This window comes from Somniosus microcephalus, chromosome 30 (genome assembly GCF_052327205.1).
Source record: "Somniosus microcephalus isolate GS21.2 chromosome 30, FLI_Smic_1.0, whole genome shotgun sequence".
Taxonomy (NCBI): domain Eukaryota; kingdom Metazoa; phylum Chordata; class Chondrichthyes; order Squaliformes; family Somniosidae; genus Somniosus; species Somniosus microcephalus.
The window spans coordinates 24,695,921-24,721,586 of NC_141016.1; the positions used below are offsets into that span (position 1 = coordinate 24,695,921).

General features: G+C 45.5%; 1 protein-coding gene across 9 annotated transcripts in view; it reads left to right on the forward strand.

Annotated features, from left to right (window-relative positions):
* The window catches only part of LOC147098019 (ankyrin-1-like), a 378,257-nt gene that overhangs the window by 318,699 nt on the left and 33,892 nt on the right, over positions 1–25,666 (forward strand). For 8 of the 9 annotated variants that reach the window (XM_085971217.1, XM_085971218.1, XM_085971215.1 and 5 more), the window contains 3 exons: positions 101–512; positions 18,235–18,327; positions 24,456–24,539. In XM_085971217.1, the coding sequence (XP_085827343.1) occupies positions 101–512; positions 18,235–18,327; positions 24,456–24,539 (589 nt within the window). The remainder of the gene's footprint in view (positions 1–100; positions 513–18,234; positions 18,328–24,455; positions 24,540–25,666) is intronic. The other variant, XM_085971219.1, reaches the window with a different exon arrangement.

Sequence of the window (25,666 nt, forward strand, 5' to 3'; positions counted from 1 at the left end):
TTTAAATTTAGATCCGAGATCCTGACCCATCCATGCACCTTATGAAATTTTTCTCATCTCCAGAAAAGAGCTAATTTTGTACCGATTTATTTTTACAAAGGTCTCGAGCGTTACCTTGTAGCTCCATTGCTTCATACCAAACAGTCCATGAGGAGCGAGGAAAGGCCCCTGAGTTTGAAGGAACCTCTGTAGTGACCTCAATAGCTGAGTCCTGGAAACCCAGCTTCATCACATCCCAGAAGGAGGCCTGGGCTGAGGTACTTGAACAGCGGCCTGTGGAGATTTTGCCTCACGTTACAAAGCTGGATTCAAGTAGACTGAGGGTGACCAAGGAGAGGCTAGTGCAGCCAGTGGAAGACAGAGTGCAGCTGCAGTCGCTGCGCTACTTCGACCTGAAAGAAATGGAGAATCCTCTTTGCTTATCCTCAGGGGGCACGGCGTTTCAGCATCGCGATGATCCGCGGAGCAGCTGGATAACTGTGGAAGAGGAAGTCATGGATTCAAGCGAGGAGGTGAGAGGCTTTTTCCTTGCCTTAGCAATATAGAGTGGGGGAAGTTAGAGAAGAAACTCCATGATCACTCAAACCTGTAAACTAAGAGTATTATGCATTGCCAACATCATAAAGTTGTTGGGTTTAAGTTAGACGCTTTGCCCTCAACCTCCCAACCAGCTATTTACCAAGTCTATTGCACACCTTTTAAATGAAGATGTGTGAGGAAAGATCCTCAATGGATGTCGGAGTCCTGTGAATCCCCTATATTCAATGCCTATTCCCACACCATTTCCCATCCAACAATGTGGATGATGGCCAGCTGACGGATTTTTTGCCTGCGTCACTATTGAACCGAAAATGGGTAGCACAGAAAAGCAGCCGGGATGAGTTAACCTTGGATCTTACTCTTTCGCTGAGGGAAATTCCGAGCTTTTATTACAAGAGGATTTGAATATAAGAGTAAAGACGTCTTACTGCAATTATATAGGGCCCTGGTGAGCCCACACCTGGAGTATTGTGTACAGTTTTGGTCTCCTTACCTAAGGAAGGATATACTTGCCATAGAGGGAGTGCAACGAAGGTTCACCAGACTGATTCCTGGGATGGGGGGATTGTCCTATGAGGAGAGAGTGAGTAGACTAGGCCTATATTCCCTAGAGTTTAGAAGAATGAGAGGTGATCTCACTGAAACATGCAAAATTCTTCAGGGCTTGACAGGGTAGATGCAGGGAGGATGTTTCCCCTGGCTGGGGAGTCTAGAACCAGGGGTCACAGTCTCAGAATAAGGGGTTGGCCATTTAGGACTGAGATGAGGAGAAATTTCTTCACTCAGTGGGTGGTGAATCTTTGGAATTCTCTACCCCAGAGGGCTGTGGAGGCTCAGTCGCTGTGGATATTCAAGACAGAGATCGATAGATTTTTGGATATTAATGGAATCAAGGGATATGGGGATAGTGCAGGAAAGTGGAGACGAGGTAGAAGATCAGCCATGGTCTTATTGAATGGCGGAGCAGGCTCGAAGGACCAAATGGCCGACTCCTGCTCCTATTTCTTATGTTCTTGTGTTTTTCTGCTGAGAACTTTCTGCGACTGGAATCATACCCCAAGCTTGAGTCTTATCCTACACGCCACTATACTCTTAAAATGATCAGTGCTAAATATTTAAAAGTGGGTTAGAGTTATGCACTCTGCTCCCAATGCTTGTGGGTAGAGACAGCCTGCTGCAGCATTAATCCCGAGGACTGGAAACTCCCCGCTTTCGATCCCCAGTCGGTGCAGCGTTGACCGATCTCAGCTGGAGCAGGAGTTGGGGAGCTACAGTTGGCTCAACCCCCCTAGGGATAAGGAAAGGGGAAATCATCCAGGGTTCCCGCTGCTGAATATTCGATTCCTCCTTGAAGGAGGTGTGAGTGTGGATGTCAAGTAAGAACATAAGAAGTAAGAGCGGGAGTCGGCCATACGGCCCCTCGAGCCTGCTCCGCCATTCAATAAGATCATGGCTGATCATCGACCTCAACTCCACTTTCCCGCCTGGAGGTCATGATCGAGATTGGCTGCATTGTTTGCAATTGAATAACTCATCATCATTCGCTGCCTAGGCTCATTTGGGCAAGTTACCCAAGGAACCTGTAGCACCAAACCTTAGCGGGAATCAGTGCCTTCAGGAAAGGAGGGAAGAGAAATGTGGGGGGAGGGAAGGAAAAACAAGTGGAAGCCTGGTTTCTCCTGACTGGGAAGTAACTCGCCACGGGATATTATTACATAGCTTCCCGCAACCAGTTATACTGATAACATCAGTTACAGCTGTGTGGGCAATTTTAAATTCTTTCTAACAGTGGGAGATTTTCCTAAAGGGGCTTTGTTACACCCCCTGGAGCGGTTTCTCGGCCATGTGATCTGGCATTATTCATCCAAACTTTCAAGAGCATTGCACCCCCTTCAATAACTGGAGCGAAAAGTACCCCGCATTTACCATTCACTGTAGGTAACAATCCCCTTTGGATTCGGGGGGCGAGGGGCATACGGGGAAGTTATTCCGCTGCCGTTCCTTGCCTTGTCAGCTTAAAGGGTAGGGGTCAAGTTCACGTCACTGATACGAGTTTCTGTGAAGCCAACCTTGACATTAACAGAACGTCCAAGAAGCAACATTGAGCCTGGCCTGACGCCTGAATAGACTGGAGTTAAAAGACGTGACGAAGTGCAGGGTACTCAGACTTGGGCAAGGCGCAATGGGCACAGTGAGGAGTTTAGAACATTCTGATATGACAACATATATTTCTGCTATCACACAGTTACTGTAAAGCAGGTATTTCAAAGTAGACCAGAGGTTACTAACTAGCAGGGGGCTGTGGTTTTTTTTACTGTAAGCTAGTGTCAGCCAGTCTGGGACATTAATAGATTGAGTGATAGCCAGGGCCTGTGAACCAGGCCAAATCAGGAGTTACCCTCCTCACACCTCAGCACGAAGGGCAAAGTGACAGGCAGAAACGTGAGCTGAGTTCCAGCCAATCCAATCCTCCCCGCTGTAATGTGCACAGACGGTGTTTCCAAATATAGCCACTCGCTGACGTGCTGGCCGTCTTTCACCTCCCCCTCCCTGATAAATATTCTGGCAGGAAACTCGTGGCACATCCATGTGATTTCACTGGACAGGACGAGACCAGACGGGTCTTAAGGTGAAAATCAAAACACCACTAGCCACAGGCGCTACGTGCTGAGAATGCAAACAAAACGCACCAGAACCCGGAGAGGAGATAATCAGGCAACTCTTCCTGGGCCATAGGCAAACGTCTCTGGGCTGCATGAAGCAGTTTACCGGATGACTCTCGGCGGGGTATCTGACGATCTTGATTTGCCCAGCGGGTGCATGGTGATTAAACATAGAAACATAGAAGATAGGAGCAGGAGCAGGCCATTCGGCCCCTCAAGCCTGCTCCGCCATTCGATGAGATCATGGCTGATCATCCAAACTCAGTACCCCGTCCCTGCTTTCTCCCCATATCCCTTGATCCCTTTAGCTCTAAGAAATATATCTAACTCCTTCTTGAATATATTTAAAGACTTGGCCTCAACCGCCTTCTGTGGTAGAGAATTCCACACGTTCACCACTCTCTGGGTGAAGAAATTCCTCCTCATCTCTGTCCTAAATGGCTTACCCCTTATCCTTAGACTGTGACCCCTGGTTCTGGACTCCCCGCCATCGGGAACAACCTTCCTGCATCTAGTCCTGTTAGAATTTTATAAGTTTCGATGAGATCCCCTCTCATTCTTCTAAACTCCAACGAGTGGGCAGCACGGTGGCATAGTGGTTAGCACTGTTGCCTCACAGCGCCAGGGACCTGGGTTCGAATCCAGCCTCGGGTGACTGTGTGGAGTTTGCACATTCTCCCCGTGTTTGCGTGGGTTTCCTCCGGGTGCTCCGGTTTCCTCCCACAGTCCAAAGATGTGCGGGTTAGGTTGATTGGCTATGATAAAATTGACCCTTAGTGTTAGGGGATTAAATGCGTGGGGTTACGGGGATCGGGTGGGATATGTGTCGGTGCAGGCTCGATGGGCCGAAATGGCCTCTATCTGCACTGTGGGGTTTCTGTGATTCTGAGTATAAGCCCAATCGACCCAATCTCTCCTCATACGTCATTCCTGCCATCCCAGGGATCAGCCTGGTGAATCTTCGCTGCACTCCCTCCATGGCAAGAACATCCTTCCTCAGATAAGGCGACCAAAACTGCACACAATACTTCTTGTGGGTCTTTTCACTCTGACAATTGGGTGCTGGCGAAGATTTGGTTGACCTGAACTCTTGGGTTCTCAGAATAGTCTCGCTGTTGGTTGGCCGTCGTTGCAGGTCATGGCTCTGGGTTAGTCCGTTCATGGATGGTGGCATTTGAGAGGAAGTTGAAATGAGTCATACGTATCAGTTGTACCGCAGTGTTAGGTTTTTTGTGGGACATATGCTGCTGGTGATGGATACTGCAGACAGCAGCTCTCTCCATGACACGGCCCGCGTGGGAAGATTACAGATTGTGTTACTCCGCAGTTGATGACTGGGAAATAACAATGTCCACAAGTCTTGTGTGTAATAATATACAAAGAAAGAAAGATTTGGATTTATCTAGCACCTTTCCCAACATCCCAAAGCGTTTTACAATGAAGTACTTTTTGAAGTGTAGTCACTGTTGTAATGTAGGAAATGCGCACATCAAGCTCCCACAAACAGCAGTGCGATAATGACCAGATACACCGGGGAGAACTCCCCTGCTCTTCTTCAAAATAGTGCTGTGCGATCTTTTACGTCCACCTGAGAGGGAAGACAGGGTCTCGCTTTAACGTCTCACCCGAAAGACGGCACCTCCGACAGTGCAGCACTCCCTCAATACTGCACTGGAGTCCCTGGAGTGGGACTTGAACCCACAACCTTCTGACTCAGAGGCGAGAGTGCTACAGATGCCAGTCTAATGGTGCTGCCTTAACCACAGTACCGGTTGCCCAGGAGATTCCTTCAGTTCCTTCCCTCTGTAAGAAAGAAGAAAGAATTTGCATTCATATAGCACCTGTCTCGTCCTCGGGTTGTCCCAACGCGCTTTACAAACAATGAATTACTTTTGAAGTGTAGCCGCTGTTGTAATGTAGGAAAACATAGCAGCCAACTTGTGCACAGCACAATCCCACAAATAGCAATGAGATAAATGACCAGTTAGTCACCTTCTTTGGTGTAGGTTGAATATAATAATGTGTTCACGATTGTTTAAAATTAACTAAAAGTTCTAAAGATCTAACAACATTTAGCATGTTTACAGCAGTGATTCAGTCTCGTGGTGCTGCTGGTGTTCCTCAACTGGGTGATTGAGTAATTGTCTTGTTCTCATTACCACCGGAGCAGTGAGTGTGACACAAGGAAATATTCCAAGCCTGAGGTGCCGGTGGTGGGGAGGGAGGTTGGCGGGGTGGGGGGGGGGGGTTGTCCGCTTGCAGTGCTTAGTGGAAATTCGGGTGCATGCTGCCCACAATTCTCCATCCAATGGGAAGTACGTGCCCAAATTTCCAATTTGCACAGCTGGCTTGAGTAGTTAACGGACAATGGTGGCCTGACACTGATACAGTGCTGGAACCTCGAATGGTCGCCAACCCTTTCGAAGCTTATCCCACCGGAGCAGCCAAGCCTGGCCGCACCACGTTGCGACTTTCACCAAAGTCACTTCGATCGTGCTGTGTGCTACAAAGTGAAAACTTGGTCAGTTGAGCCAAATCCCTCCAGAGGATCAGACGTTCCATTTTTGCGCAATCTGAACTAAAGCCAGCCTCACTCACCGAGCTAGGGCCTGGTCCAGGCTGATGAAGGTGCTGCTTCTGGCTCAGTCTCAAGGATTAGATACAGAGTAACTCTCATCTTTCCGCAAAAGAGGTACGTCACAGCACCACCTATGAAAACAGGCAGTCTAAAAAAAATGTCTACAAGAATCCACTTGCATACGCTGCGCTTTCTTTTCTCGCACTGTAGACGCCCATCCCTGGCACGTGCCGCTCCTTGTTCAGGGGCTGACCATGCTGCTCTGGGACCAACAGCCGTGAAGGGCTCTCCCTCTGATCCTCCCCGTACAGTCCAGTTCAAGCAGACACCTTTGTACAGAGCAAGGCTCAGGATCCCACCACATGGCATTAGTTGATTAGGATACCTTGGGTGGCGTCTAACTCAAATAACGAGTCGGGCGAGCTGCATCTGTATTCATTTCTCCAACGAGATTGCTGAATATATTTTTAGCCCTGTGGGGTTCCACTGAGTAACACAGTGATGTTTATAGCGCAGAGACGTTTATAGCTTATGGATATTTTGGTGCAAAAAATCTTTACCCATTTGTAAATGCGATAAATCAGGAACAACTATATGTGGTGCATTTGTCTGTCAGCAGCACTGTAAATGATGCGGTCCACGGTACATGGACGCTGAAGCAGAATCCAGCTTAAAATCCAGTTACGCCCAACTTTCGGCATCATGTGAACAGGGAGTCGGTCAGGCTCCTTTTTCTCTCTCCCACATGGCAGCTGTCTCTCACTCTGCCAGCGCATTTCACACTTCATCTAGAGCCATCCTTTGTCTCTTTACCTGTCCTATTACCATCTCATCTCGTCTTGAATACCTCTTAATGTCTCTTCACCTCTCAAACCTTCCCTTTTGTTCTTTCATTCCCCTCCCCCATTTCCCAGCCCCCAAACTGGCCTTTTAATCTGTTTCATTTCCTGCTTTTTTCTCAGTTCTGAAGAAGGGTTTCGACCTGAAACGTTAACTCTGTTTCTCTCTCCATGGATGTTGCCTGGCCTGCTGAGTTTTTCCAGCGTTTTCTGTTGTTATTTTAGTCGGTCAGGCTCCTTGTTCTTCCTACCTTTCCTGTGCAAGCACAGCACGCTCATGTTCAGGAGGACGAGCCTTCGCTGCTTTGGGATGCAGAGGAGTTCTAGAAAATCGGGGATATTCGGGGGGCATCACGCTCTTAGCAATAGATGTTGGCGCACGATGTGTCCATTTAAAAATATACAACTGGGAGACGTAAACCGCCACCAGGCACGGGATCCTCGAATGAGTTAAATCCAACTCGGATAAATTTAACTTGAAATGCAGATTCCTTTCCTTCTTCAGCATCCACAATCTTTTTTGCTTTTGGCTTCAGTCTGTTCATGGTGATAGTAGCCAAGCTCATCCCATGACCTGCTGCAGGATAACTGCAACGGACATGCATTGGTGTTTTCGGGGATTGTTTGCAGTACCAACACACTACATCTTGCTTGCCTTATCGTGCTGGTGATCCCCCCATGGTCACTTCCCAGGCTTACTAAAGATGCCAAACAGAGATAAGGGCCTAGCAATTCGTCTTGGGCGGTGGAGCAAAACAGGCGGTACCGGATCGGCCATCCGGTTATACGCAGCACCCAATGTTCAGTTCCAAGACGAATTTCTAGGCCGAGATACTTGTCCACAGACAGAGGGGAAATTGCAGAGTGATTCAGTGCGGATTCACCATTGGCTCCAGCTCTCCGCCAAATGCCACGACTCGGACTGGGAAACTGGCAATTGATTAGCCGCCAAATGTAGCTTCGCTATCGCTGTGTGGCACAGTTCAGTGAACACCACTGAATGGGGACTGAATTATATCTGGGCGCCCTTGGTCCACATTTTCCCCACCCTCTAACCCAGCTGCTCCTGAAAACCAGTGTCCAATGCTAAGGGAGATTAGTTAGTAATATATTAAAGAGACTTCCTGTCACACTTTCCCCATCACAATTACATCCCGCTCGTTGTAAAACAGTAAATACTCCAACTCACAACGAGCAATGCCATGGGAGATCTACTATATACAACGCGTGTATTTTTTTTATTAATTCACGGGACGTATGCATCGCCAGCAAGGCCGGCATTTATTGCCCATCCCTAATTGCCCTTGAGAAGGTAATGGTGAGCCGCCATTTCAGAGGGCAGTTAAGAGTCAACCACATTGCATTGGGTCTGGAATCACATTTAGGTCAGACCGGGTAAGGGCGGCAGATTTCCTTTCCTAAAGGACATTAGTGAACCAGATGGGTTTTTACAACAATCCGGTAGTTTCATGGTCACCATTACTGATACTAGCTTTTTTTTAAATTCCAGATTTATTTAATCAACTGATTCTTAAATTTCTCAGCTGCTGTGGTGGAATCATGTGTCCGGATCATGGGAATCAAGGGATATGGTGATAGTTCAGGAAAGTGGAGATGAGATAGAAGATCAGCCATGATCTTATTGAATGGTGGAGCAGGCTCGAAGGGCCAAATGGCCGACTCCTGCTCCTATTTCTTATGTTCTTATGTTCATTAGTCCAGGCCTCTGGATTACTAGCCCAGTAACATAACCACTATGCTACCATTCCCAGTGTGTATGTGTACACAACATATATAAGTGTCAGCCATGGCTCAGTTGGGAGCACCCTGGCTTCTGAGGCAGGAGGTTGTGGGTTCAAGTCCCACTCCAGGGACTTGAGCACAAAAATCTAGGCTGAGACTGCAGTGGAGTGCTGCACTGTTGGAGGTGCCGTCTTTCGGATGAGACGTTAAACCGAGGCCCCGTCTGCTCTTTCTCTCTGGAGGTGGATGTAAAAGATCCCATGGCACTATTTCGAAGAAGAGCAGGGGAGTTTGTCCTGGCCAATATTTATCCTTCAATTAACATAACAAAAGCAGATTATCATTATCACATTGCTGTTTGTGCAAAATGGCTGCCGCGTTTCCAACATTACAACAATGACCACTCCAAAAATACTTAATTGGCTTTAAAGCGCTTTGAGACATCCAGTGGTCGTGAGAGGTGCTATATAAATGCAAGTCTTTCTTTTCTTTTTATATGGAAATAACAGATGTCTGGGAGTGAGTTTAAGGCCCCAATATAGTGTTTTGAGGTCTTCACAGAGAAATAGACTGAATGACTGAATATAGAATACCCAAAAGATAGGATAAAATCCTGGAATCCCAAATAATAAAAATAGAATTTGGTTTATGTAGTCACCTTAAAGTCGTGGCCTTAATTGTAAATGGATGAAATTTCAGACTGTGATCCCAAAATACCAGAACAAATTCCTGTGTAATTAACATGGGATTTGATTCAGTCAGTGAGCCATCGGGTTACATTTCCTGCTGTTACTATACATGTTATACACAGGATTTTTTTTTCCCAATCTGCTCTCAGAGTTTGGTGACTGATCTCAGCGTTGTAAAGGTGACATGATGTTAAAGTAATAAAGATGGTTGAAGTTGGATCTGAAGGTTCGCACCAAGGACGGGCAGCCACACATTTCTTGATTGTGAGAGGGTGAGAGAGAACATTCACTGCCACCCAACTCACAGTGATAATTAAAATGGCTGCCTTGTCACATTCGAGTCCTCATCCAGCAATGGAGATACACTGTAGGAAATTAATAATGATTGGGTGCGATATTAGCACATCATAGGAGTAGACCATTGAAATAAAGAATAGATTTGCCTTTCTAATCTAGGCTTTATTAACCTTAAAAATCCAGTAGCACATCTTTCAACACCCAGTCTCCAACCATGACTGGAGAGAACTGAATTTAAGATGGCCACCACAAATCACCTGACATCCACTACCAATGAGTTTACAGCATATATCTCAAGGTAGAAACAAACAACCAATTACAATACTTCTTACTAACACAGAGAACAACCATCACATTCACCAATCACAATACTTCTTATTAAACATAGGAATTAATCACCACATTCACCCCTCCTTTTAAAACATGCTCCAACCTAATAAACTTTACAATTTATAATTAATTTATTTACAACTAAAATACAAATATAATATTTCAACAATTTTTAAAACATTACTATCAATTTAAAAGTCAATTTTTAATCGGTCGACCGGATATCTTGTTCGTGTCGACCTTCTTAACCTTGGTGAAATTCCTTGCCCTCCCACACCCGGAGACACCGAAGTATCTTCTGCAGGAAGGCTATCCATATCCCGATTATCAACGGTTTCCGGATTGGAAATCCCATCAGGAAGTAAACTAGGACGGTCATGAACATCCATCAAAGGCTGACTAATAGAAGTATAATTATCTGCAATAGGATTGGAAATATTCGTAGTGTCTATAACAAAATCCACATTGTCTGAGTCATGACTATTAGTATCCTCGGACGAGGGCTGGCCACCACAAGGAGCCAAGTCTTTAATTGAAACAGTACTTTCTTTCCCATCTTGGAATCGAATATGAGCATATTGGGAATTTGCCTCCAACAGCTCCACCTCCTCCACTAAAGGATCATATTTTGACAATCTAACATGGCGTCGAAGCAGCACAGGTCCCTGCATAGTAAGCCATGAAGGTACCGAATATCCCGTAGTAGATCTCCGCGGGTAATTAAAGAGCCTTTCATGGGGGTTCACATTAGTAGCCGTTGAAAGCAATGATCTAATGGAATGCAGGGCATCAGGCAGTACCATTTCCCACTGTGTATTCTTAAGGTTCCGGGATGTCAAAGCCAACATAACTGCCTTCCAGATCACCCCATTGTATCGTTCGCACTGTCCATTACCCTGGGGGTTATACGGGGTAGTTCTACTAGTCGAAATTCCCCGACTCTGAAGGTATTCCTTCAACTGGGAAGACATAAAAGAACTTCCCTGATCCGAATGGATATACGCAGGCATCCCAAAGATGACAAAAAGTTGAGTCAGACATTTGATAGCTGTAGCAGCTGATACATCTGCGCAAGGAAAAGCAAAAGGAAACCTTGAAAACTCATCCACAACAGTAAATATGTATCGATTTTTGAGTCGTTGAAGGAAGAGGCCCCTTAAAATCAACGCTCAGATGTTCAAAAGGAGAAGTAGCCTTTATAAGATGAGCTCGTTGAGGCTTAAAGAAATTCGGTTTACACCGAGCACAGATAGAACATGATGAAGTCATCCGCTTGACGTCTTCAACTAAAAAGGGCAAATTCTTACTGCGTACGAAGTGTATCATCCTCGTAACCCCAGGATGACATAAGGCATTGTGAAGATTAATAAGCGTATCTCCGTGAATCACAGAACAATAAGCCCTCGACAGTGCATCAGCAGCAACATTATCCTTCCCCGGACGATAAACTATATCAAAATGGTAACATGCCAACTCAATCCTCCACCTCATTATTTTATCATTTTTGATCTTTCCAAAATGTTTAACATCAAACATAAAGGACACAGATTTTTGATCGGTTACCAACGTGAAATGTCGCCCCGACAAATAATGTCTCCATTTACGCAGTGCTTCTACTATTGCATATGCCTCTTTCTCTATTGAAGAATGTCTTTTTTCACTATTGTTCAAAGTACGTGAGAAAAAGGCCACAGGTCTTCCAGTTTGGTTCAGAGTAGCCCCAATTGCAAAATCAGAAGCATCCGTCTCAATCACAAAGGGAACCTGCTCATCAATAGAATGCACAACTGCTCCTAGGATATCCTTTTTAAATTTATCAAAACATGTCCTGGCCTCCCATGCTAGAGGATATGTCGTAACCCGAATAAGGGGCCGGATCTTCTGCGAAAAGTTTGCAATCCAATTAGAATAGTAAGAAAACAGTCCAACAACTCGTTGCAAAGCCTTAGAATTAGTAGGATAAGGTAAATCAATCAATGGTCGCAGACGTTCTGGATCTGGTTCAATCTTATTTCCCGAGATAATATACCCCAGTAGATTTACCTCAGTAGTCGAAAAGATACACTTCTCTTTATTAAAAGTTAAACCAACTTCTTCCGCAGCTTGAAGGAATCTCTCTAAATTAGAATCATGCTCCACCCTTGATTTACCATACACCGTAATATCATCTAAATATGAAAAGGTGTCAGAGAGAGAGTTATCACTTATAAAAGCATCCATTGCCCGTTGAAAACAAGCAACACCATTAGTAACACCAAATGGTATTCGGCAAAACTGATACAGCTTTCCACCAGCCTCAAAGGCTGTATATGGTTGATCCCTCTTAACAATAGGAATCTGATGATAAGCACTCTTTAAATCAATAGTGCTAAAAAACTTATACTGAGATACTTTGTTGATAAGCTCATCAATCTTAGGCAAAGGGTACGCATCTAATTGAGTATACCTATTAATAGTTTGAGAGTAGTCTATCACCATTCGTTTCTTATGTCTCTCGTTAGTGGTGACAACTACCTGAGCCCGCCAAGGCGAACAACTAGGTTCAATGATTCCTTCCAATAAAAGACGTTGGACTTCAGAATTAATAAATTTATATCCTGACTGCTATACCTTCTTGACTTGGTAGCAATTGGCTTACAATCCGGCATCAAATTGGAAAAAAGTGATAATGGAGAAATGGATAAAGAAGTTAATCCACAAATGGATAAGGGTGGCTTAGTCCCCCCAAACGAAAGACTGAGAGACTCGTGTAATTTAAGCACATCATGACCAATCAAAATATCCACACAAAGATTAGGCAAAACAGATAGGCGTATATCAGTATACATATTACCTAGAAGACTCAATTTCACAAGGCAACAACCAGCTACTTGTGAAGTAAGGGTCGTCTGAGCCATACACACCTGATAAGTAACAGGCAAGATTTTCAAACGCTTTTCCTTCGCAAACTGAAGACTTATAAAACTCTCGGTACTGCCCGTATCTATGAGAGCCTTCACTTCTAACCCATTAACTTGGGCCATAACTATAGCTTTGTTTAGGCCATGAGCAAATGCAGCAGAAATTGATGCAATAAACGCCCTCTCTACAGGTTGAATAGTCGCAGAAGAGGAGGTAATTGAACCTAATGATTTACAAACACGTGCATAATGGCCTCTCTTGCCGCATTTACTACACACAGCCTCCCGGGCAGGACATTTCGAACGAGGATGCCGGACGTTCCCACAAAAATAACACTTCTGAATCCCAGAGGCAACAGCCGCCGAAGTAGAAACTGTTTCAGAATCTAGTAAACCACTCCCATTAAGTCCACCTAATTCCTTTTCGTCCGGAACTGCCGAAACCACAGTCGCAGGCCGATTAAAAAGAGCATAAGAATCCGAACTTCTCTGAGCCATATCCAATGTAGAAGCTTACTCAAAAGCACTCTTGAGATCCAAAGTCTTATTTTCTAACAACTGCTGATGAATTGATCTAGACAGTAGTCCATTAATAAAAGCATCCTGTACCGATTCTTCCTTATATTCTTCGGCCGTCGCGGCTTTATAATTACAGTTAGCACTAAGGTGCCGAAGTGCTTGTAAATAAGTATCCAAAGATTCTCCCACCTGCTGCCTACGGGCAGATAGAAGGTAACGTGCAAATACCTCATTCTTTGGTTTAACAAAAATCTTCTCCAATGTAGAAACAGCCAATTCGTAAGTTTTACAGTCCAAAATATACTTATACACATCCGGAGCAATGTAGTTGATCAGCATATTCAGCTTATTCAGAGACTCTTGTTCCAACACACCCAAAAAGTTTGTAAATGTACAATACCAATGTTTCCATTTATCATCCACTCCTGCAGAATTAGGGTCAGCATTGAATCGTTCCGGTTGAAGATATCGCTCCGTTCTGATAAAAAGTTAATAAATTGAAATAAAGAATAGATTTGCCTTTCTAATCTAGGCTTTATTAACCTTAAAAATCCAGTAGCACATCTTTCAACACCCAGTCTCCAACCATGACTGGAGAGAACTGAATTTAAGATGGCCACCACGAATCACCTGACATCCACTACCAATGAGTTTACAGCATATATCTCAAGGTAGAAACAAACAACCAATTACAATACTTCTTACTAACACAGAGAACAACCATCACATTCACCAATCACAATACTTCTTATTAAACATAGGAATTAATCACCACAACCATTCAGCCCCTCAAGCCTGTTCGGTCATTCAGTGAGATCATGGCTGATCTGAATCTTAACTCCATCCACGCGCCTTGACTCCATATCCTTTAATACCATTGTCTAGAAAAAAAACTATCGCTCTCCGATTTAAAATTATTAATTGAGCTAGCATCGACTGCTTTTTGAGGAAGAGTGTTCCTCGCACTGTCAACGTTTAACATGTTCATAAGGCTTTCTCCAGTATTTTAACAAAGACTTTAACCATCACGGTTCGTTCAAAGCACCACCAAAACCAGTTGGTTATTCTTTTCATTACCGTTTGTGGTATCTTGCTGTGCACAACTTGGCCACTGCCTTTGACTCCCTAACAACAGTGACTGCGTTTCAAAGTAACTTGCTGTATGGGAAGTTTACATCAGATGTGATCATCTCTCCCTCCATATAAACACCCCTACCCGTATTCACGGCCACCCACTCGACTTTGCCATCTCACGTGGCCTCTCTACTCCCAGCGTGTCAATCACAGATAAGGCCATCTCTGATCACTTCCTTTATCGCTCTGCACCCACATTCCCCTCCCAACCCCACTTCCTTCTGTGTCCGTCCCTAGAAAAAACTCTTCCCCCAAGTCACTTACAACTACACGTTCAAATTACCAACTGTCCACCCTTTGGCCCTCCATTCACCACAGCATTTCTGCAGCTACCGATCTGCTCCATCACACCTTCACCTCCACCTTTGATGCTCTTGTCCCCATTCAAACCATTACTCTCTCTCACCCTGGTCATTCCCACTGGTACGGCCCTCATCTCCACTCCCTTAAAACCAAGGGACGCAGATTTGAAAGTTATGGCGGACAACTGGTTTAGCCACTCATCATCAGATCTGCCAGACCACTTAAAGTACTGTTAGATCCAGCAATCCTCTGCCAAAACTTCACTATTCCAAAACCACCCTGGAATACAAAGATAACCCCTGGCTTCTCAGAATCTCAGAAACCCCACAGTGCAGATAGAGGCCATTTCGGCCCATCGAGCCTGCACCGACACATATCCCACCCGATCCCCGTAACCCCAACACCAACACATATCCCACCCTATCCCCGTAACCCCACGTATTTAACCCCCCTAACACTAAGGGTCAATTTTATCATAGCCAATCTCTTCACTATAACTGTCTTCTTAAACCCTCCTCTACCCTCACCTCTAACAGCAAGTGCGAGGAGCTCATGGACTTCTTTGTCGCTAAGATTGAGACCAATCATTAAGCTGCCTCTGCCACTTCCCTCCCTTCCCCTAGCCAACCGGACCAAACTTCCCCTAAGATTCCCCCCTGCTCTAGCCTGAAACTCGCATCTTTCTCTAGTTTCTCGCTTCAAGCTCTCCCTGAGCTCACCTCATCCATGAAACCCACCTCCTGCTCTCTCAACCCTATTCCCACCAAACTGCTGACCATCCAACTTCCCTTCCTGGCCCCCTTGTTAGCTGATATTGTTAATGGTTCCCTCTCCTCAGGTACTGTCCCCCTCCCCTTCAAATCTGCTGTCACTCCTCTCCTCAAAAAATCCACCCTTGACCCCTCTGTCCTTGAAAACTACCCATTGCCTACTTCCCTTTCCTCTCCAAAGTCCTTGAACGTGTTGTCGCCTCCCGAGTCATGTTTGACTCCCTGCAATCAGGTTTCCGCCTATGCCACAGTACTGAAAATGCCCTTATCAAAGTCACAACTGACATTCTATGTGACCGTGGTAAACTATCCCTCCTCGTCCTTTTCGATCTGTCTACAGCCTTTGACACGGTTGACCACTCCATCCTCCTCCAAAAACTCTCCTCTGTCGTCCAGCTGGGCGGGACTGTCCTCGCCTGGTTCCATTCTTATCTATCCAGTTGTAGCCACAGAATCACCTGCAATGACTTCTCTTCCCGCTCTGGAATCCCCCATGGATCTATACTTGGACCCCTGCTATTTCTCATGAATGGGAGGGGCAGCATTGAGGGGCAGCATCATCTGAAAACATCACGCCGGGTTCCACATGTGCGCTGGTGACACCCAGCTCTACCTCATCGCCACCTCTCTCAACCCCTCCACTGTCTCTGATTTGTCGCACTGTTTGTCCGGCATCCAGTACTGGATGAGCAGAAATTTCCTCCAAATAAATATTAGCAAGACCGAAGGCAGTGTCTTTGGTCCCCATCACAAACCACGTTCCCTAGCCACTGACTCCATCGCTCTCCTTGGCAACGGTCTGAGGCTGAACCAGACCGTTCTCAAACTTGGTTCCGTCTTTGACCCCGAGATGAGCTTCCGACCACTTATCCGCTCCATCACCAAGACCTTTTACTTCCACCTCCGTAACATCAACCGTCTCCACCCCTGCCTCCGTTCACTTTCTGCTGAAACCCTCATCCATGCCTTTGTTACCTCCAGACTTGACTATTCCAACGCACTCCTGGCCGGCCTCCCCTCTTCCACCCTACATAAACTTGAGATCATCCAAAACTCTGCTGCCCGTATCCTAACTCGCACCAAGTCCCGTTCACACATCACCCCAGTGCTCGCTGACCTACATTGGTCCGGCAACGCCTCAATTTAAAAATTCTCATCCTTTTTTCAAATCCCTCCAAGGCCTCGCCCCCTCCCTATCTCTGTAACCTCCTCCAGCCCCACAACCCTCCGAGATCTCTGCGCTCCTCCAATTGTGGCCTCCTGCGCATCCTCGATTTTAATTGCTTCCAGCATTGACGGCTGTGCCTCCAGCTGCCTGGGTCCTAAACTCTGGAATTCCCTCCCGAAACCTCTCCGCCTCTCCACCTCTCTTTCCTCCTTTAAGACGCTCCTTAAAACCTATCTCTTTGACCAAGCTTTTAGTCACCTGTCCTAATATCTCCTTATGTGACTCAGTGTCAAATGTTGTTTGATAACGCTCCTGTGAAGCACTTTAGGACGTTTTACTACGTTAAAGCACAATATAAATGCAAGAAGTTGTCGTTGTTGATAAGTCTAAATAAATGCCAGCCTTTATTTCTGACGTGACGACATTAAGCGCTCACACATTAATATCACACACTGATTTTATTTGAAGGGGAAGGGGTGTGAATTTCCTGGCCTGGGGGGCTGTGTAAATACAATAAGGAAACAACGTCCAGCAAATGCTTGTACAACTGGAGGTCTGCAGTTGAAGTTTTTGTGTGCATCCCCTCAATGGCTGCATGTGACAGGTCATATAATAACAGCAACTTTCCATTACAGCAGCGGATTGCTGTGCAATGGCCATGTTTAGAGAGGAAACAGGAACGTTTTGTATACAGGAAACTCTTTTTTTTATCCGGTGCCAACAGGACCGGCGTGGTGCCGGTTGATCAAAAAAGTCCGGATTACAGAGAGGTATACTTAACAAGGTACGAGAGCCCCGTACACGGCCACAGGTGTAGGAGCCCCGGTTACACGGCCACAGGTGCAGGAGCCCCGGTTACACAGCCACAGATCCAGGAGTCCCTGTTGCACGGCCACAGGTGCAGGAACCCCGGTTACACGGTCACAGGTGCAGGAGCCCCGTACACGGCCACAGGTGCAGGAACCCCGGTTACATGGCTACAGATCCAGGAACCCCGGTTACACGGCACTTGTGCAGGAGTCCCGGTTACACGGCCACAGATCCAGGAGTCCCTGTTGCATGGCAACAGGTGCAGGAACCCCAGTTACACGGCCACAGATCCAGGAACCTCGGTTACACGGCCACTAATATGTAGTAAAACTTACCTGAACCTACTCCTGAATTTTGCCGGTTAAAAGCGAGTTTCCTGTATCTGAAATTTAAAAAAAAACAGAAAAGTGCTGGGGCACCATGGCGAGTTAGTCAGCATCTAAAAGAGAAAGACAGGGTTAGCATTTTGGGTGGAGACCCTTCTGGTACAAAATGTTAACTTATCTCTGTCTATCAGCTGCTGACTGACCTCGTATGAGTTTCCACTATTTACTATCCTTTTTTAGATCAGTCTTTCTGACACGTATCGATATTAAAACTGATATTATCTGAACTGTGTTATCTGAAGGGCTCCTTTCTGTAATTTAGATTGAAGGCTGTGCAACAGTTGCTCCCAGGTATCAAGTGTCCTGGGAACAGTTCCCATGTGCTGACAGGGATTTAGCGTAGAGGGCGAAGCTCGGAGCCAACCGAACAAGCACCTAAAATTACCCTATGTAGTTGCAGCCGATGTGCCTCTGATTTCAGTAGCCATGCAGAGGGAGGATGCTCACATTGCTCAGTGAGTTCCTCATCAGCCTGGTGCTGCTCGGCTTTTTCCTCGTCAGCTGTCAAAATGTTTTTCAAATCGTGTCGAACACTGTGCAATTTGTGCTGAAATACATCCACCAGGAGTTAGACAAGGAGCTCGGAGAGAGTGAGACCAGCTCCGACGATGAGGAGATCATCACCACCAGGGTCATTCGGCGGAGGCTCATTGTCAAGGTAGTGCTTGGATTGCAGTGGCTGTTCTTGGCCTGGGCAGCTTTGGGAGTGTGCTCGGCTAATCAGTACGTGAATACCCGTGGCTGCACATTTACTTTCTTTGCCTGCACTGAGTACGGTGGTGAGTTGTGCTGGTGAAACCTGGTTTTTATATAGCTTGTCTTTTATGAGCTGTACTGCATGGCATTACTGTAAGTGAAAGAGAGAGTGCGCAGGCTTCCGCTGCCAAAACACTCCCCTATATAGGCAGTCGATAATTAGGATTGGCATGACTAAGCACTAATTGAAATGGGTAGTTTGGGGAGATGGTAGATTAGTTAATGGCTGATTTTGTGCGTGTGAGAGATGGCTGCTTACATTGGCAGTATGCAGTTGGCAGTACCCAAGTCGAAGGCACATTGCACCTCAGGAGCTTCCAACAGAACCCTAGACATGAGGGTTCTTGTAGACCCTGATGGCTCCCGCTGAAGGAAGTGTGAAGTCCAGACCTATGTCCTTATGAGACCTGCAACCAACCCGTATTGGGACTGGCAGCACACTGCAAGTAAACAGAGACAGCAGCACTTGTAAGTTATGGGTCTACGCTTGAAAGTCACTCTCCTGGTGCTCTCGCATGGCTATTGGGTCACGGTGTATAAAATTCAGATTAACTGCACACTGTCTATCAACTCCGGTTTAATTGTGATTCGCAAGATGCTATGAACAGGTAACATGGTGTCGACAATCACCCCCTTCAGTGTGACCATGGCAACAGAGAGCTCCTGGTAGTCATTGAACAATAGCGGGCTGATTGGAGGACTCCACCTGTAGTGTTATGCTCTCCTCAATCAGGCACCGATGCTTTATTATTGCAGTGCAGTAACGTTTGTTCTGGTCCAGAGAAATATTTTTTGTTCATTGGCATGCCCACACCCTTTGTTTACAACAAGTCCCACCCATTGCTTGTTTGAAACTTTGCATCTCACATGCCCTAAACACCCAGGCTGGATCCTCACATCACGCACAGCAAAACAACCACTGTCATCACCTCAGATCCCAGCTGCAGCACTTCACGAGATTTGCTCATTTGGTGACATAGTGGCATAGTGGTTAGCACTGTTGCCTCACAGCACCAGGGACCCGGGTTCGAATCCGGCCTCGGGCGACTGTCTGTGTGGAGTTTGCACATTCTCCCCGTGTTTGCGTGGGTTTCCTCCGGGTGCTCCGGTTTCCTCCCACAGTCCAAAGATGTGCGGGTTAGGTTGATTGGCTATGATAAATTGACCCTTAGTGTTAGGGGGATTAAATATGTGGGGTTACGGGGATAGGGTGGGATATGTGTTGGTGTAGGGGTTACGGGGATCGGGTGGGATATGTGTCGGTGCAGGCTCGATGGGCCGAAATGGCCTCTATCTGCACTGTGGGGTTTCTGTGATTTCTGTGATTTCTGTGATGGGTTTCTTGTACAGGAGACACTCGGGGCACCTCCCTTCCCCCTCCCCTCCTCATATAGTAGTAGGGTGCAGCTTTGTAATCATGATTCATCCACACGAGTTCCTGATTGCAGTTCTCAGGTGGCTACACTAACTGGAAACTAGGTGCTTCCCATGAGAAAAGTCTGGCGATTGCGGAGCATCATTGGCCGAGAGCCTTACTGTTCCTGCTCTCAGGGATAATGCGAGACAGCACGTGACAGAAAAGTGCAAATATTGAATCTGCTTTAGTAACTAAAACCAACCTGGTGTCGCTGTCCGTCGGAACTGCAGTGAATAACATCACATGGTGGTGGTACCCAGATCCCACGTTGTTCAGGGAAATTCCCAAATGGAAGCTGTTATGTTCATTAATAAATAGACATTCTTATTATGAACACAGCTAGCTTTTGCTAGTTACTTTTATTGAGCACATGTGGACTTGTACAGCATCTTGTAGAGGCTTCCATCTTGACTGCTGCCTTGTGGGTAGCCTAGCCTCATGGGTAATGTAGTCTTAATATAATATATAGCTGGGAAGTGTAGTCTTATACATACAGCTATATACAGCTCTACTGCTCCACCTAGTGTCCACCACAGAATGACATGTTATTGATCACTACATCCTCCTTTCTTTGAGGTTTAACAAAATCAATATCAATCAACTTTCAAGAAAACAATAAAGATAATATCAGTAACACTTTTGTTAGTGCTCTATAAACATAAACATTTTCAAAACCGTCAACACATTTTCAAAGCTTTACATTGTACTCAAAGATTAAGTCTATCAGGCTCTTTTACTTCACGTGTGGATCTTCTCAACATGGGTAAGTCTGATGTGTCTTCATGAGATTGTTCTGGCGGTGAATGACAAGATGCAGTTGCGGCATTGTCATCAATCTGCTCTTGTATAGATCGAGGTCTCCTTGTGATCTTTGCTTGGAGAGGGTTTCAGTGTTTCCTTCACTCTTCATGCCATAACTCTCAATGTAGTCAATGCACTCTCGAAAAACTGCTGGCAGCTGGATCCCATCATACAGCATAGTCCTCTCAGCAGCCTCGGCTAATGGAACACCAAAGATTGGCCTGAGGAAAGAAGGAGTATCCACCGGAACTGCTTCCTGCTCTGGTGCAGGCTTCTTCTTTTTCTTTTTCTCTTTCCACTGCTTAACAACATCTGCTGCGGTTATATCTTTGGACTTTTTCTCCTTGTGTTTTTCCTCTTTGTGCTTTTCTTCCTTTGGCTTCTCTTTGACCTTAAAGTCTTTTTCTTTCTTCTTGGAGAAACTAGGCTTTTTGAAGACATGGATACCCTTTGGCCTTTTCATCCTTGATGGGCTCTCTGCTTCATCACCTGAGTCATCTGGTCTGCTTATGGCACAGTTTATACGGTAAACTCTTTTGACCAGTTCTAAGTCCTCACAAGCTTTGTCACCCAGTAGTGAATCAAGCCTTTCAGCCGCAACAGAAAACGTGAGATGATGCACTTTGTCTTTGACTGTCACTTTAAGTCTGCATACACCTAAGCTATCTATTTTCTGTCCATTATAGTCCTTCAGTAGTACTGACTTTTTCTGTATTTTGGGCTTTTCTTTCATATTGCTAATGTCACTCATACTGATTAAGTTTGCTTTTGCCCCAGTGTCCAGTTTCAATGTAACTAATGCTCCATTTATCTGCAGTGGGATCATCCATTTGTCCTCTTTTACTGCATTAACTTTATGTTCAGCATTGTCTATTTCTGAGGGCTGCACATTTTCTGTATCTTTTTTGATATCATCACATGACACCATTCCTACAAAAAATGTCTCACTTAAATCAGTGTCCTCAATCACATTAACTTGTTGCCCTTTCGTTGTTTTTACTTTTGAAAAGCATTGTTTGGCAAAGTGATTCTTTCCATTACACTTTGTGCACATTTTTCTAAACGCTGGGCATTGTCTTAACTGGTGTTTGTAACCACAGCGTTTACAATTAAAAATGTCATCCTCCGATTGCTTTTCATTTCTGTTCTGCCCACGTTTCTTCCCCTCGTAGGACACAGCACCGACAGCAGCATTATCACTCATTACATTCGCATCATTATTGATTTCACTGAAAGTCTTCGCGTAATTTCGAGCTAGCTCGCTGGCTTGGCATATTTTCACCGCCTTTTCCAAATTTAGTTCAGTTTCTCTCAACAGACGTTCCCTGACTTTTTTATCATGAATACCAAACACAATCTGGTCACGAATTATGGATGCTTTGAGCTCAGAGAAATTACATGTCTGTGCTTTCAGTTTCAGATCAGTTATAAAGCTATCAAAAGTCTCATTTTGCTGCTGTGCCCGAGAACAGAAGATGTATCTTTCATACGTCTCATTCTTTTTGGGAGAACAATGTGCATCAAATTTTTTTAGCACATCTTCTATTTTTTTTCTGTTCTCCGCTGGATTAAATACAAATGTATTAAATACCTCTATCGCCTGTGGGCCTGCAACCGTAAGCAGCAACGCTATCTTCCTTGCATCTGGCTTCGTACTGAATCCGATGGCTGCAATGTAGAGTTCGAATTGTTGTTTAAAAGTCTGCCAGTTGTAGTCGATTTTTTCTGTGAGATTCAAACGCTCTGGTGGCTTCAAATTCTCCATGTCGCTTTTCACAATTTTCAGCAGATCTTCACCACCCTGGTACCATGTTATGTTCATTAATAAATAGACATTCTTATTATGAACACAGCTAGCTTTTGCTAGTTACTTTTATTGAGCACATGTGGACTTGTACAGCATCTTGTAGAGGCTTCCATCTTGACTGCTGCCTTGTGGGTAGCCTAGCCTCATGGGTAATGTAGTCTTAATATATATACAGCTGGGTAGTGTAGTCTTATACACACAGCTATATACAGCTCTACTGCTCCACCTAGTGTCCACCACAGAATGACATGTTATTGATCACTACAGAAGCTAGGCACTTATATGCAGGAGATGGGAAATCTAAGGAAGGATGATCACTGGACTCGTGTCTTCCATGTGAAAGTGCTTGCTTATAGCCACTGATGCCTGGAATCCACATGATGTCGCTCAAGAATTACTCTCACAGTTGTTGATATCATCTGAATGGTGAATGTCTTGGTAAAGATCCACAGAACAACCTCCCAGAAAGAGCTCTTGAAGCATTCCCTTAATCAGATGAAGCCTCTCCACCAGCCGAACTTCTTTAGAGCGCACTTGCACTACAGCTATAGTGTCAGAGCAGTCACTGTGTCGGGGCTGAGCCGACACTGGAGATAAGTGGAGCAAGACCCCTGGAGGAAGGAGGAAGGACTCTCACTGCACCTTGCTTTGGAGTTAGTTTGGGCCTGAACACTTGATTTACTTTATGCACTTTTAGCATTGTGGCAAAGACAAACTGCTTCTCACCAATGCTAAGCTGGTTGTGTAAATGTAAGCTGGGATTGCCTCCCGCCCCGACTCCCCCCACCCCCCGCCCCGACTCCCCCCACCTCCTGCCCCGACTCCCCCCACAAACTTGTTGAATATAATGTTTTCACTGGCTTTCTCCCTGGCATCTAGTAGCAATAGGTCTGAGTGAGAGATCCCACTACCAAATGGGTTGGGTTTTCATTCTAGAGACCATGGACGTTCTTGTGGTTTGGAGGCATGGTATCAGCAGCTCTGTGTTTGACTAATGTACAGAATGCAGATTTGAATGGATTTCCAGTAAAAACACAAATCCAGAGACATGGACCTCAGTCTAACTAAAGGTACAAAGCCTACACATTCTAACGTAACGTGCAAATAATTTTGCAATCACAGTCAAAATCCTTCGATGCCAGACTGCAGCTTAACCTGGCAACAGATACCTCCCTCACAGGTTCCAAGTCAAACAATTAGATGTGTTCTTGTTCTGACTGTTCGGATGGTTTTGATTTGTATTTCCAAGAAGGTGAGCAGAACATACAGATATTAGATAGGATTACATAGGGTATACAGCGCAGAAACAGGCCATTCGGCCCAACCAGTCCATGCCGGCGTTCATGCTCCACTCGAGCCTCCTCCCGTCTTTCCTCATCTAACTCTTATCGGTATAACCCTCTGTTCCCTTCTCCTTCATACGCTTATCTAGCCTCCCCTTAAATGCATCTATACTATTCGCCTCAACCACTCCCTGTGATAGTGAGTTCCACTCTTTGGGTAAAGAAGTTTCTTCTGACTTCACTATTTGATTTTTTGGTGACGGTCTTATATTGATGGCCTCTAGTTGTACGAGAGGTTGATCGTTGAAGTATTCAGTCATTGATTGGGAGCATAGGGGGCTGACCAATTTTACCAGCTCGTATCTGTTGTATCATAGCGCAAGTTGTCTTGTGTCCTTGCCAGCATCTCTGATGAGCGTACAGTGCACTTCAGATACAGTCATCAGCACGGGATTTAAGCAAGGTAGTTCAGTTGTGAATTGCTACAAGCAGGGACAGTGTTACAGTAACACAACAATTTGGCAAATTGTGCGTGTGCCACAGTAGCCAGATTCGGAATCGCATTACTAGTGTTTGGTGGTGAACAAGTGTCAAAGTTCTGTTGTTCTGACCTTTAGCCTATAGCGAGCTATTGTCGTGTACTATTACGAAAAGACTCCTCGGGGGAGGCGCAGTGTTTAGGATTAACTTTCTGCTGACTCTTCTTTCATTCCAATGCACAGGGCGAAGAAGCAAAGAACATGCCGGGAGAATCGGTGACAGAAGAGCAGTTCACAGATGAAGATGGCAATATCGTCACTAAGAAAGTAATGACAACGTTGAATATTCTGCAGGGCAGGGCTTTCATGCATTAAAGGGGTGTCACTCTATGTAGGGAATGGAAGACCTCCAGAAAAGCCAAGCATTATATTTGCTAATAGCACAATATGATGACATTACATGTTTCTGTTTCTGGAAGTATTTGTGTGACACGAGTGACATCTTCACAATAGGAATGTTGTCACTGCATCAAAAAAAATAGAGAAAGCTTAATGGTGACATTTACCCTTTATTTGATCAAATTGTGAAATGGCACTAGGGACATCAGCCTGAAGCTTCCTCTGAAGCTGGTGGCTCACGAGTCACAACAGTAGAGTGCTGGTATATGGCTCGACGCTCCAGGATTCCCACAGTGACCATTTGGCTTGTTTCAGTGGGGTCATCTCTGGAAGGGCGTTAATACATGTGCTAGCCACCAAAATGTCATGCAGCCTCCTTAATGGCTATCAGCCCGTTCGCCCATCTCCCCTGTGCTCGCTGACCTACATTGGCTCCCGGTTAAGCAGCGCCTCAATTTCAAAATTCTCATCCTTGTTTTCACATCCCTCCATGGCCTCGCCCCTCCCTATCTCTGTAATCTCCTTCAGCCCCACAACCCCCCCGAGATATCTGCGCTCCTCAAATTCTGGCCTCCTGAGCATCTCTGATTATAATCACTCAACCATTGGTGGCCGTGCCTTCTGTTGCCTAGGCCCTAAGCTCTGGAATTCCCTGCCTAAACCTCTCCGCCTCGCTACCTCTCTTTCCTCCTTTAAGACGCTCCTTAAAACCTACCTCTTTGACCAAGCTTTTGGTCACCTGCCCTAATTTATCCTTATGTGGATCGGTGTCAAATTTTTTGTCTTAAAATACTCCTGTGCAGCACCTTGGGACGTTTTACTACGTTAAAGGTGCTATATAAATACTTGTTGTTGTTGTTGCTGTTAACCATCCTCCGGGCGGCCGTTCCTAGCGCAAGTTTCAACTCCTTTACCAAGATGGCGTCTTGCGCTAAACGGCGTTTCAGCTTAAGACCACCTCGGAGGCTATTTAGCACCTAAACTATCTGGGGAAAATCGCCCCCACCTTGTTTTTGTTTATGGTCAAAATATATAGTTGGAAGGATAATCTACGA